The sequence below is a fragment of the Lampetra planeri genome, chromosome 31, assembly GCF_965212315.1.
Source record: "Lampetra planeri chromosome 31, kcLamPlan1.2.h2, whole genome shotgun sequence".
Classification (NCBI taxonomy): Eukaryota; Metazoa; Chordata; class Hyperoartia; order Petromyzontiformes; family Petromyzontidae; genus Lampetra; species Lampetra planeri.
The window spans coordinates 3,168,216-3,182,742 of NC_136137.1; the positions used below are offsets into that span (position 1 = coordinate 3,168,216).

Genomic DNA, 14,527 nt, shown 5'->3' on the forward strand with positions numbered 1-14,527 from the left:
TGATAATGTATGCACTGTCCTTGAAATTGATTGGTCCACACCCGAGACAGCTTTTCTTAGAGCCTAGTCTCACATGGTGTTGGACCAGATGACGCCAAAAGGCGCACAACTCAAAGACAATGCACCATCAGAGTATGAGAGCTCGGGGTAATCATTTACACCATTGGAACCTCCTTTGCCAGTATCAAAATATGATCATTGTTTTTTTTACCCTTTTATCTGGCAACAAAACTGACACCTTTTTTTACAAGGAGTCATGTTTGATTATTCCCTTTGCTGATGGTGGAATTTCCCGAGAGCCGTCACCACCTGACGCCGACTGGCTCCGCTGCGAGACTGATAACAGCGGCTCCCGCCTCTCTGCGTCGCGCCTTGCAGTGGAGGAGGAGACGGTGGACAGCCCTCGCTGGCGCCCGCCGAAGGCCCTCACCAACCGCCTCCAGTCGCTCTCGCAACCGGGATCACCCCGGGGACGGCACAACGGCCGCGGCACGGCAGGAAAGGAGAAGAAGAGCAAGCCGGAGAAGGAGCGCGGCAAGGACAGGGACAAGGAGAAGAAGGAGGGCATCATGAAGGGACTGGGAGTTATGTTCAGGTAGAGTACAGAGTACATGACAGCCGTGTCACGATTCACCCACCCCACAGAGATTCGGGGGTCACCGTTGGATTCCCCCGGGTTGATTATTTTTCTTGTCCCATTTTTAGCATCGTGCCGTGTACTGTTTATCGTTTTTCTACGTGAGCCCTGTCCGTCCCGACTGTCCAAGGGTTGCCCATAATGTGTAAACTCAACCGAGAACAAAATTAACGATTTAAAAATGCGCAAACTTTTAGTTTGTTTGCCCAGACACCCACACGTCGGCTTCCGTGCTGCTAATAAAAAACTTGCGAAGACAAACACAGTTTGGAAATCGTTACAGAATTCCATGCATATGCATAAACTTCTTTGTGTCGTTTGAATCGCGTTTTGTGCAAGTTACATCTGTGCTTGATGTGTATCGCAGGTTTGGGAAGAGCAAAAAAGAAGAGAAAGCGGTGAAGGTGGAGAGGAAGGGATCGAGGAGAGATGACAGCATCCTCACCGACGAGGAGATCAGCATAATGAGGAGGGAGCAGGAGAGGTGGGGCCCACGTTACTCGCATGTTCCCTCGCACACTATCTCACTTCCTCTCCATCCCTCTGATTCACTTTAATCTCCCTAACCATCTTTCCCTCTCAATCTGTCTCCCTTTCCATCCCATTCTTCCTCCCTGTCCCACCCTCTCCATCCTACCTACTCTTTCCCACTTCCTCTCTGTCTCTATCCCCCGCCTTCGTCTCACTCTCTCCATCCCTCCAATTCCTCTCCATCCCTATCCACTCTCTTCCACTCTTCCTCCATCCCTCCTTCCTCTTTCACTCTCCATCTCCATCCTTTCCACTGCTCTCCATCTGCGCTTCCTCTGGGACGCCGAGAGCATCGTAGCTGCCAGGATTAAATGACTCCCGAGTCCCCAAGGCCTTTGGTGACCGGGCGTGTGGCCCTGTGCCTTTTAAGCAGCGAGGAAACGGTGGGGAACTCTCCTGGGGGGAGGAACGGGGGGGAGAGCGTTTTATGTGACCGTGCGCCAGATAGGATTACGTTCAGGTAAACCTTTGTGTTTCATGTGGGAGGAAACCAGAGTGCCCGGAGAAAACACATGAGAGGAGAAGAACGCTTCTTGGATCACAGATGGCCTGTCTGGCCTGCCAAAACTGTTAATGAGACCCAGAGTAAAATTCCAGACGCGGCCCCCTCTCATTCTGAGGCCAAGGTCAAAGATCAAACTGCCCTTTGCTCCCTTCCTGTCTGCGTCCCTATAGCATATCAGCAACCTTCTTATGATTTTACCCTTTCTGGTAATAAAAGAGGTGTTAAGATATTGAAAAAAACAAATAGAAATCTTTTGCAAGGAATCAAGTTCGCATTAGCCACACAAGGTGCTTGTAGTAAACATGCAAACAAACATGCTCTGATCATATACTGTATGCATTTTTTCAAAACGGATTTGCCTACACCAGAGACAGCCTTCTTTAGGGCCTCGTCTCACCAGTGTCAGACCAGAGAACGCCAAAGACAATGCACTATCAGAGCATTTATAGCTTGGGGTGAGCAGCTACAAAATGGGACCTTTTGCCACTATCTTAGTATAAAAAAAATAAGAAAGGTCCTATTTTTTAGCAACCTTCTTGCTGTTTTGACTCCTGGCAAAGACGACCTCCTCGCCCGGCAGGTGCGTGTCTGTCTGGCAAGTTTAGATGTTTATGCTTGCGTAAAAAAAATGTTGTTACTCGTGGCTTGTTACATTCACCACAGGGAGTTGATTGCTGAACAAAATTACGACCCCAAAATTACGAGCCCAAAGGGACAATTGATGGGTAATGGGGTGGGGGCAAGATATGGCTTTGGGGGGGGGGGGGGGAAGTAAGTGGGGGGGGGGGGGTGCAGGGAGGGGCGGTAGGGGAGTGCGGAGGGGTGCGGGAATCGTTCCAATCCCAACGTCTTTGTGCATAATTCGGATCGTGGCTCCCATCTGCGCGCAATCCTTCAACCCCGTCACGCATGGCGCGCGCACCGTCCGTCCGTCGGGCGCAGGATCCAGGCGAAGCACCGCGAGCTGCGCGAGCAGCAGGCGCGCGACCGCGAGCTCAAGCTGCAGCGCGAGCGCGACAGCCTCGGCGCGGCGAGCCGCCGCGGCCCCGAGTCCCGCCACCGTCCGTCTTCCCCGCCCGAGTCCCGCGGCAACGCCGCCTCCATCGCGTCCGAGCCGCTGCCGTCCCTTCCCGCCGCGGCGCTGCTGGAGGTGGAGGACGACGACCTGGACCCCGCGTACGCCAGGGTGTCGCACTTCCTGGTGGCGGAGGACCGCGGGGCGACGGCGTCTGAACGCGTCGCCTCCTCGACCCCGGCTGCCACCGCCGCCCCGGTCGCCGCTACCCAGAATGCCCTGGGTGTCGTGGCGGACGCGGACATCGACGCGCTGTACGCGAAGGTGGACAAGACGCGGAGGTTGTCGGCGCCGCGATCTGGCGGGTAGGTTTGGACGATGCGGAAGTTTTAGTTTGTTGCCAATCGCGCGTCATCGTCGTCGTCATCTTCGTCAGCAGCTGTGATGAATACACTGCTGGATGAAGGCATCCAAGAGGCTGTCACCATCTCTAACGGCCTTGCGAAGTAGTAATCTGCTGAGCACCCACGAACGAGCTGATTTTATTGATGCATCTTCACACTGGATGTAATCTTGGGCTTCTTCCTTCATTTGTTTTTTCATTAGTTCCTTTATTGGCTTTCGTTTTTCCTTCGTTTCTTCCTTCGTTTGGCTGCCTCTCAGTCATTGGTCATCACCTCTTCCTTACCTATTCATTCATTACCTCTTCATTATGCTGTCACTACTACCCTCCCTGTCACGACTCATCATTCATCTTAATTATTATTATTGCATGTGTCTGGCTAAACTGTTTCAACGAGTGTATTATACGTTCTATTGCACTTTATGGAAAGCTCATTTTGGCAGCAGATCGTGGTTGACTCGGATACCACCACCACAACATCATCATCGTCATATTTGACATCTTTATAAGGATCTCTGATGGTTTAGTACAGGGGTCGGCAACCAAAATAACAAGAAGAGCCATTTCTTTCCAATTCGGTACAAAATTCAGTATTTCAAGAGCCGCAATGCATCTGAGTACATACTGTACATACGTACATATCGTCAAGAAGCAGCCCGTAAAGAGCCGCATGCGGCTCCGGAGCCGTAGGTTGCCGACCCCTGGTTTAGTAGAATGAGAAATCGCCCAGTGTGGCTGTCCAACTTTTAGAGAGGATGCCATTGGCAGTTATCCTTTGATTAGGATGCGTCTGTGCCATAGGCACCTGAAGAGAGTGTGCAACATTTCTACCACTGGCTCGGCGTGGATGCCGGGAAACGAGGAGTGCCCGGTGTTCGTCTGTCACTGGGGTGGCTCTGATTGCTCATTTCCCTCTTCGCTTTGTGACTCTTATCGTTGGCAAGCGCCGGGCTCGTCTTGACCGCAAGTCGCATGGGTTTTTGTTACGCTTGGCTCCGCCGGAATTTTTTTGTTGAGATTTTCTAAGAGAGAGACGTTCCAGAGACACGTTTCTTTTTAAACTCTTGGAAGACCTCCGCGGAGTTCCAGCAACAAGTTGTACATTTTTAGCGGACAATTTATAAGCGAAGGTGAAAGGACACGTGCATTGAATAAACAAACAGGGCAGGATTGGCTTCCTGTATTTCGTGGCGGTGCGGGTGGCGGCGGGGGTGGCCTGCAACAATGGCGACTTGCAGACGGGGCGGGTGGGTGCACGCGAACCGGCCCTTGAAAAACACCGGCTCGCTTCGCAACGACAACAAATACGGGCACTCGATTGCCGCTTTTGAAACCGGTTTTTGTTTCAAGCGGGGAGCGAGCGGGCGGCAGTGTGTTGTTGTTGTTTTTCTTCTTTTGCCACGTTTCGGTCGGTGATGTTCGCTCCTCTCCCTGAACGTGCCGTCGGGTTGTTTCATGCATGCGTGCGCCGCGTTCTGCCGCGTGTCAAAAGAGCTTTCGAGGAACTGATTTTCAGTTGCGGGGGATAAAAAAAAATGTGTAAGTGGCGAGTGAAATCTGAACTGGTCCTGGGTGCGCACCTGCTTCACTAACCCGCACTGACCGACAAGGTGAGGTATGGTCAAACAACCTCCTTAACTGACAGGGTGGACTGATAAAGGGCCGTATGATTTATCAATGCCTACATTCTCAATGTAAATACACAATACGGGTTTCCCTCGCTTCGTGCGGTAGATGTGTTCCAACAAAAAAAATCACAAAGCGAGTTTCGCATAAAGTACAATGTTGTCCCACGGCCGACCGCGTAACCACTTCTGAGTAAATTGAAACCGCATGTTACGGCGAATTTTGGGTACATATGTGAAGTCGCATGACGCAACGGAAACCCGTACGTAATTAAGTACAATGTGACTCTACGCGCGATAATGTTTTATAAATGGCACGCGTCGTAGCTCGCTACACAGAAATGTCAGCGTGCTTCTCTCTCTCGCCTCCCCCGCCAACCACCACCAGCGGTAGCGGCGGCACTCGTCCACCCTCGAGCAGCGAGGAGCGCGTCGCTCAGCTGCGGCACGAGTTCCAGAAGCTGCGCGCCGACGAGGCACGGACGACGGACGCCGGCTCAGCCGACGGGATGACCGGACCGGTAAATCCCCCCCCGCACCTCCGATCTGGCACGGCTGGCTACGTGCGGTGCGAAAAGAGGTTCTGCCTTAACACAGCCTGCTTGCAGGTTCCTGCATTGCACCACAAGGATGGCCACCACTGAATTATTCATCACCCTTCATCATCTGCCATGATCCATTATGGATTAAAGTTATATTCTAGAACAGTAAAACCTTGGATTGCGAGCATAATTCGTTCCGGAAATGTGTTTGTAATCCAAAGCACTCGTATATCAAAGCACTCGTATATCAGGTGTGATCACGTGACGCTCGGCAGACAATGCGTATGCACGTACTACTCATATTGCAAGGCCTCGCTCGTTTATCAAATTCATATTTATTTAAATTGTTTTCTCGTCTTGCAAAACACTCGCAGATCAAGTTACTAGCAATCCAAGGTCTTCTAGTATATGGCAATATTATGTTCAGGAGCTAAGTGCCAACCAATGTCGAGGTCTGTGAGCCACGAGGTGGCTTCAGCAGAGGGTTCGTGTAATTTAGCTTTTCCTCCTCCGTTGAAGGGGTGCAGACCAGAGTGGTTTACTTCTTGGTCCACAGTTTGGGTTGCATGGCCACAAGTGCACAGTGGCTCATGTCTTTAAACTTTCCGCTCGTGAAGGAGATGTGCATATCGGCCTGTTGATGTTCATACGCGGTTGGTGGTGACACCCATCCGTATCTTCGAGGAGAATCAAAGCAGGGAGGTGCGGTGTTGCTGTGTGCGCGCGCTACACAGCCCTACACAGCCCTACACAGTCCTATACAGCCCTATACAGCCCTACACAGCACTACACAGTCCTATACAGCCCTATACAGCCCTACACAGCACTACACAGCACTACACAGCCCTATACAGCCCTATACAGTCCTACACAGCCCTATACAGCCCTACACAGCACTACACAGCCCTATACAGCCCTACACAGCCCTATAGTCCTACACAGCCCTACAAGTCCTACACAGCGCTACACAGCGCTACACAGCACTACACAGCCCTATACAGTCCTATACAGCCCTACACAGCCCTATACAGCCCTATACACTCCTATAGTCCTACACAGCCCTACACGTCCTACACAGCGCTACACAGCACACGCACACTGCCCACTGCCCCCCCCCCTTCCCTGCCGGTATGTCCCACATGCCCCCCCACTCGAGCTGCGTAGTAGATTGGCGTGATTAACTCAATTAGCACGGCCAACCAGGCATGGCCCTTGCTGCACCCCCACAGACCTGCCAGGCAGATTATCCGGGCGAGGGTCTCTATTTAAAATCCATTGCATGGATGAGATCTAAAAAAGAAAAAGCAACGTAATTAAGAATAAATACACCTACGAAGGAGTGCTTCGTGTCGAGAGGCAATTTTGCGAAGTGAAGGCTGGCTTTTGGCAGCTCTGGTTTTTGTTAAAAGCCGGCAAAGTGCAGTGCAGAGGGAACCTGGTAAAACACTTTTTTTTTTTTTACCCCGGAGTTGATATTTTAGGGGCACGTGCAAGCACTTTGCACACCGACTTGAGTTTCAGTTTAGCGACTAAAAAAAAGCGGATTCTGGCCCTTCTCTGTGTTCTTTTGTCTGGGGGGATGCTCGCTGGGTCCAGGTCATGGCGTTCATTTTAATTAGTTTCTCATTAGCATCTATTGCCCCTCAGTGTTATCCCGATGGTGCTGTCGGTGTCCTGAAGAACTCGCGCAGCGGAACGTGACAGAGAATGGCCCGCGGAAGTTGATATTGCAGAGCTACCTCGGAGATCGCTCCACGTGACTTCTAGTCCACACAGTCGGGCATAACACTTTGCCACCCGGCCTGCGACGGAGAGTAGCATTCATCGCGTGACTGTCAAACCGATATTTTGTTTAATTCTCCGAGCTGGTGTTCAGTCATATTATGTGCAGAAGTCGGTGAGAGGCCCGTGATCATCAACTGGTCTACACTTGAGAATCTGGTTTAATCACAGGAGGCTGAAACCTGGATTCCAACCCCAGGATCTGAGTGGCGTGAGCCCAGGGCTCCGACTTCCTAGCCGTTCGCCCCACCTGCCTTGTGTTTTTTGTATAAATCACGAGGGTGGCTGCCTCTGCTTCCAAGCTCAGTTGCTGTGCGTGCCCCCTGGGACCCGTTGCAGTTTTGCGATTTGACAGAGACTCCCCTTTCTCAGCGAGGAGTTCACGCGGCTGCCCTCTCGCCGCCGTCTGCCATCGCCTCCTCATACCCCTTTTCCCCCCTTCGCTCCCTCTCTCGTTTTTTAATAATTTCAAGAGGAAAAAAACCTCCCACTTTTTTTGCAATCTGCATCCTTCGTTTCAACTTTCTGATGCTCGGGGCGTTTACTATGAGGGCCGTTGATGTTTTATTATTATATAGGGTCATAATTCACAGCCCGTTGTCAATCCACTGCTGGATGAAGGTCTTCCCATGCTGTGTCATTCCACAGCGGGCAGGGGACAGGAGTATTCAGATATCACTCACTGCAGATGTTCGAAGCTATGGTAGGGAATTGAACTCGAGTTTGCCGCGTTCGTAGCGAACGTAGTTCATCTCGCAGAGCTGAATTCTGTACTAATAGAGGTGGCAAGTATTTAGTGTTACCAGTTTATGTGGATGGCTAATAATAGTGGTTTGCATGATAACAAACGTATTAAATAGGGTCATTGTATCGTTCACTTTTGTTGATGATTCTAAGATGATGGTACAACTCAAGTTTGGTCATCTCAGGTGGTACCAACAAGTTAAATATTTGGCCTGGGCCCGTAACCCGTGTATCAACCACTGTGTTCATGTGTGTCCCCTCCTAGGACATCTGACATTTCTATTCGACCCTCCGTAAGGGAAGGGTTCCCCCATCCCCGTGGTAGCGTTAACGCCGGGCACGCGTTTCTGTCCCGTCGGTACCGACCCCTCCTAGTTTCCACCCCACCCTGCGACCTGTGAGGCAGAGGTCGCAACCGGGTACCCGATACCCGTACCCTACCCGATACCCGGCTACCCGTACCCGGCCGGGGACAGGTACCCATTTGCGACCGTGGTGCGGCAGGGTACAGGTAGGCCGTGAGTCACTGGTGAGTCACCGTTTGTCACTCATTTCCCAATGTCTTGTCTCTTCTCACAATTCAAGTTCCTAGAATCAACCCACCCGCGCCTGCAACATGACTTCATCCCAGAGGTCACAATCGGGTACCCGATACCCGTACCCTACCCGATACCCGGCCGGGTACGGGTAGCCGGGTATCGGGTAGGGTACGGGTACCCGTTTGCGACCCTGGTGCGGCCGGGTACGGGTACGGGTAAGGAATCAAAACCCGTTTGCGACCTCTGCCGTGAGGACGCGTGGCCGATGTCCGCGTGTGTGCCCACCCAGGTTCCGGGGCCCACGGAGCACTGGAGCGGCCGCCACTCTGTGTCCGTCGAGATGCAGCAGCAGCAGCAGCGCAGGCGGCAGGAGGAGCGCGAGGGGCTGCTCTCGCCCACGCGGCGGCGGTACAACTCCCTGCCGCGGTGAGGAATCGCGGCTTTGTTTGTCCCGCATGTTTGTCCCGCGACCTCTCGCCGAATCTTATCGCTGCCAAGTTTTCGTGGGAGATGACCGGAAACAGGGAAGATTTCTTCACAATTCTGGCAAATCGCCTGATGAAGCTGGTTGTGATCGCCAGTTAACGTGAACTCGAATTATAAATATTGTGGGTTTACTCTGAGACACACCGGTGTGCTGAAGTAACAACTAATTGGCACGTTTTGTTCACATCCCAAACCTTACCAATTGCCTGTTGAAGGGTGGTGGCGGGTTAACGACACATTTATATTTAAGCGATCTCACCCACAAAAACAACTTTATTATGAATAACGGTGAAAGCCTACGATGTGTTAAACTGAGGCGACGGTCCCACCTGATGACGGAGACTTGTGTTGCCTCCGAAACGTCGTGATTTTATTGTTTTATTTGTATTAATTTTTATTTCAATTTTTTACCTACGTGACTTTACCGAAAGAACTAAGAGTATGAATCCTTGCAGTCACGAAAACTTCTAATCTAGAATCCAGTCGAGTAGTTTGCGGCTTTATTTATTTATTGTTTGGACCACCACGCCGGCACACAATGGCCTCCTCTTGCAAATGACGCCGGAGGGTTCGCCAACGTCCACTTGCGAAGCGGACAGCACGCAACTCTTCGGTGACTGCTTCGACAGCAGTCGCCGGTTCGGCAGCCGCTGGATTCGAACTATCAGCGTCTGCAACGAGCGGTGGGAATGTACTTACGGCTCGGCCGCCCCGGAGACTTTTGACATCTGCGTCATATTCTCGTATTTTTAAACCATTACCTCAGGTTGAAAGCATTTGTGCGCATTAGTTCTGTCCATCTATAACGGTGGGGGGGGGGGGGGCAGGGGTGAAAGGGGTGGGGGGAGGTGCTATGGTAACTCTCTGAAAGATAATTCAATATGAATGTAACTGCAGCATGAGGTTGTGTTGCTATTAGAAACTTATCCTTTTGGAACCGGGCGAACTGATTAAAGATTTGCCTAAAACTTTCAAATACAAACCAGAGGAAATAGGAATAGGCAAATGCATTTTTTATACGATGCAAATGTAGTTTGCCTGTTGCCGTCCATATTGCATATTAAATATTTAAAAAGACAAAAGCATGATGGAAAGTATCACATGATCCATGCGTATTCATGATTTTTCCTAACTTGTATCCAGATTTTTTGTCTTACCTAAAATGAGCCTTTATATTTATATATATTTTTTTACGAAATATTAAGTAACTGCTCCATACCCTTATTTTTTGGCCGTAAACAATTTCTACTTGATCAAATGTAAACATCCGTGCCACAAAGTGGCCCATAGATGTCAGTACAGCAATTAGGTCATCACCTGCTTCTGAGAGTTTGAGTTCTATTCATTTGTATGGGTTCGGGTTTTCTCCAAGTGCTGTGTTTTCCTTCCACATATAAAAATACTTAATTACGAATTGGCCGCTCCGTCGACGTGGGACACTGCTGAAAAAACACATCGTAACAAAGTAGTACATTCCTGGGTAAAAAAAAAGGGCTATTGTTACACCGCGCATGATCAAGACGTGCAGATGGTGGCCACCACGTTGAGTTGTGGTGCTTATGAACGTCGGAGAATCTGCGTGTAATCTCTTCGGTCGACGGCGATAATTCACCCGGCGGCGATTATGGTACGCTGTGAAAACACGCGACCATGGTTGATGGCGTCGCTAACGCAATGAAACGTGCCGTGGGGGGAATGAATCGGAATATTTATCTATACTGGAGGGATCCGATGAGATGTTAAGCTCGTTTTCACAGATGTCCATGGGGGCAGGTCTGAAAGTTATAATAACAAATAGTTCAAAAACACAATAGGAGTGCAAAGTATTGGAAAGCTAAGAAAAAAATATATACCTTACCTATATACTTCACCAGGTAAGGTCCACTGAGCTGTTTTCTTTTCCAAAAGCGACCTGGCCACAAATGATAGCTCAACGAAGTGGCCTATCATCATGTCGAAATTTATAACAGCAGCCAAATCATCTAAATGATCCAAACGCATGGCGAGGGACCAGCGCCCGTGTTTGCCTTGCCGCCTGCAGCTGTCGCATACATTTTTTCCGATTTCTTTAGTTAAATATAATAAATTATGGGGGTAAAAGTAAAAAAACTAAAACCACCTCGCCCGGCATCCCGTGAGATCTCCTGCTGCTGCTCGGCAGCTTGGAAGCCGCCCGCGTGTGGAAAAACTCCGAATTGCCCCTCCTGGTTTTGCATCCTGCTTGCTGAAGCTCCCCCGGGCGTCATTAGACAAATTTTCGGACACTAATCATCGGGTTAGCAATGGTGAACTCAAGGAAAAAAAAAAAATGATATACAATAAAATAATAAAGGAACCCGGGGAAGGGTTTTTGTTTTCCTTGGAGAAAGCGTATTGGAAAATTAGCGCTGGAGCGGCGATCCAGCCGCCCACGTGATAATACGGCCAAGATAAAGCCATGTATCTTTTAACGCTCTTTTCAACTTGATAGGTGAAATCGGTAATGGTTTGTTCATCCGTGCGTAATGGGAAGGGTGCGGGATGACTTTTGTAGGTACGGTCCATTGTGTACAAGTCTGGAGTATACAAAGTTGTGTTGCTATTTGGGACTTACCCTCTTGAAAGCTGGCAAATATTTTATGAAAGAGTTGTCCAAAAATGTGAAGACCGATCCAGTGCAAAAGGACACTTTGCAAATATTGCAGAGGTATTTTAATCTGACTGCCCCCCTGGCTTCCGTATTGTGAATAAAATTATTCTGAAGACAAATGCGTATTCTCGTCTTACAAAGATAACCTCAATACTCGTCTTCAAGAGGGTCCCGTTTATCACATTTTGACCAATTCCTTCTTTCGCGTGTGCACGTACGAGGGAAGAGTACTCGCAAAACAAATCGGTATGTCCAGTTTAGGTCAGCAACTTGCTTCCTGCAGGTTGCCAACTCGCAGTCCCATGAAATGTGGGTGTCTGCCGCACACAGTGCCACATGCCACGATCGCAGACACGCCACCCACAACCCTTCCCCCGCCACCCCTCCCGTCAAGGTTGAGACCCAGGATCCATTTTGCCGCCGATGCCGTCGCCAACTTTTCCTCCCCTCTCCCGACGCTTTTTTTCTCCCCCCCCACCACCACCTCCACTCTTCAGGCTCGCGAAGAAGTCTCCTCCGCGGAGCCAATCGGGGCCTCCCGGCAGCGCGGGTTGGGCCTCCCGGGGCGCGGACGACGCGTCGGCGTGGAACGGCCACGCTGGGCGTCCGGCCCACCCCAGCTCGTGCCACAGCCTGGAGGAGGAGGAGGGGGGGGGTGGCGGTGTTCGAGTTCCCTTGCCCCGGACGGCGGGCACACAGCCCCCTGCGCAGGGACGTGCCGCCCACGTTTGGCGGCGGCGGTGGCGGCGGCGGTGGCGGCGGCGGCACGCTGGCCGACGCGCCGGACTACGCGGCCGAGATGCAGAGACTCGCGGGCCCGGCCGCCGCCCGGCCGAACCGCGTCTGAAGCCACGGAGCGCGCTTCGTGGAGAAGGCGAGCTAGCCGGGTTCGCTGCGGACAAACGTGAAGCGACAGACGCTGGCGGTCGTGGGAGATGCGTAAACAAGCACGCGGATTACACTGGAGTAGGAGTGGCAGGCGACAGCGTGGCCTCTTATAGTTGGATGCTATTTTATTTAAATTCTCCCCCCACGTTTTCTAGCGGCAAGACGGCTAATGTGTTTTATATATATTGTGCATTTGCAGGGCCATTTTTATGTATGTTCTGTAAAACACTGCATTTCGTGGTGTTAAACTGTGGATTGTAATTGGTAGTGGTGTAGAGCAAGTGGGACATGTTCTCAAGGTGTTCCGTGCCCCTGAGCCACTTTTTGAGAAACGAAGGACTGTGAAGGCCTCATGCAGGAACGTTTTAGCCAATCGGAACTGTGTTTTTGTGATCATATGGGTTCGATCAACCAATCATATTGCTTTAATAAAAAAATTAACGTGTCTAGTTTTTCTGAGCCTTTCCAACATTTAATGATTCAGCAATAATAATAAAAAAATATTTTCTCATGCTCACGATACATGCATCGAATTGTGCATGTGAAAACTGACTGCTGGATTTTGAACTCTATGCTGTTACATTTAGACTTGGAGGTGCTGCGGTGGTGTAATGGTTTGTACATCAGACTTGCATGACTGGACATCTGTGAAACAGAGCTTTATAGCTCTTCGGATTCCTCTAGTATAAATACACATTCTGATTCTGCATTGCAGAGGTCACCAGGTCAGTTTGCAAGTTTTATAATTAAAAAAAAAACGTCCCTCTCACTGTACAGGTAAACCGCAGTCAACCGGGAGTGTTCCTTGTGGTGGGGTACGATTTAGGAAGTCCAACCTCTTCCAAGCCATCTGCCCAGCATTAGAAGAGTAGGCCAAAGTATCCTCGAGAGAGAGAGCTCCAAAAAGAGGCCATTCCACCAGCATTTTAGGGCTGCTCCTTTACCTTCAATTCATACAAATGAAGTGAGCAACACTCTGCAGTCTGCAAACAATCAGAACAAAATTGGAAGCTGTGCCGATAAGACTGCAAAAACGAAGATCGAACAAAAACTACTAATATTTTCCGAAATGAATTCGTGGAGACCCCTGAATTCATGGAACCGCCGATGGTGGGATGATTTGTTACGCGCGTCTAAGTGCTTGTCAACACTTTCGATACATTTCGGAGAACCCGTGTCATCGTGAATACTGACGCGTGCGCGGTTGGCCACGTCACCATCCCAAGGCATCGTTTGTGTGGCCCGTGGTAGTTCTCCCGTCTTAGTCTCCCACCGGTGGCGTCTTATTAAAGCACCTTAAAGACTTCTAAATTCAAATCAAAAACTAGTTTTTTTTTCATTCCATGGTCCACTACCTGTCCCCATTCCTTATTCGTTCCGAAGGTAGAAAATGTAATCTCCCTTAACGGGTGATCACGTACGTTCCGGTAATGTTTTAAATTTAAACGTCTGTAAAACACAGACGTTTAAAGTGTAACAGATGCCTCATGTGCTCTCAATAAATTAATAACGCTTGATCTCGAAGTATGTTAACTTCACAATGACGGTCCAGTGGGATCAATCCGAATAGATGTTTCTGGCACGGCTTAAATGTTCAGAGGCATGCGGTTTTTATCATTTGACTACCCTAAACTGAATTTATGATAATTCAGTATTCGAGTGGATAGCTGCTCATGCGTGCAATACATCATGGGTGGTGTAAACATTCAACATGCCCAGTAATTCACTTGAAATGTTGCAGTCAAGAGTCTGCATTTGATTCAAGATGTTTTTTTTGTTACATTGCCGTGAATAGTAGCGGCCTCGAGTGGCTGCAGAGGGTGATGTGACTAATCGAAAACATCAGTTGAAGAATCTGTCCATGCATCGATTCATCGATTCATCGTCCCACTCGTTCTGTCCAGTACAGGTAATGCCTTCTCAACCTCTCAAAGGAAAACCACAATGCCGATTTAACCTTAGCACACAGTCTCTGGAATTTTAATTTACCACAAACTGCCCTTGTTCTCCCGAGATTTAAATCCTCCATCTATGAAGGCACACGTGCGTTAAACTCCGATTTCAGCAACTGTGGACGGGCACCTGTGGATTAGAAACAGACTTCATGGCAGCGTATACTTTGAAGTCTCTGCATATTTTTAGATTGCGTGTCTGTCGCTTAAAACCCCTGGCCCCTTTTTTTTTTACCGAAGATGGTGTAA

The 14,527-nt window shown here is 49.8% G+C and overlaps 1 protein-coding gene across 1 annotated transcript in view; it reads left to right on the top strand.

Moving 5' to 3' along the window:
* Positions 1–12,846, top strand: part of LOC144729098 (partitioning defective 3 homolog B-like) — a 98,691-nt gene extending 85,845 nt beyond the window's left edge. The window contains 7 exon segments of the mRNA XM_078609013.1: positions 379–595; positions 1,005–1,121; positions 2,616–3,053; positions 5,105–5,237; positions 8,613–8,749; positions 11,936–12,086; positions 12,088–12,846. Coding sequence (XP_078465139.1) covers positions 379–595; positions 1,005–1,121; positions 2,616–3,053; positions 5,105–5,237; positions 8,613–8,749; positions 11,936–12,086; positions 12,088–12,285 — 1,391 coding nt within the window. The 3' untranslated portion in view covers positions 12,286–12,846.
* Positions 12,847–14,527: the final 1,681 nt, after the last annotated feature.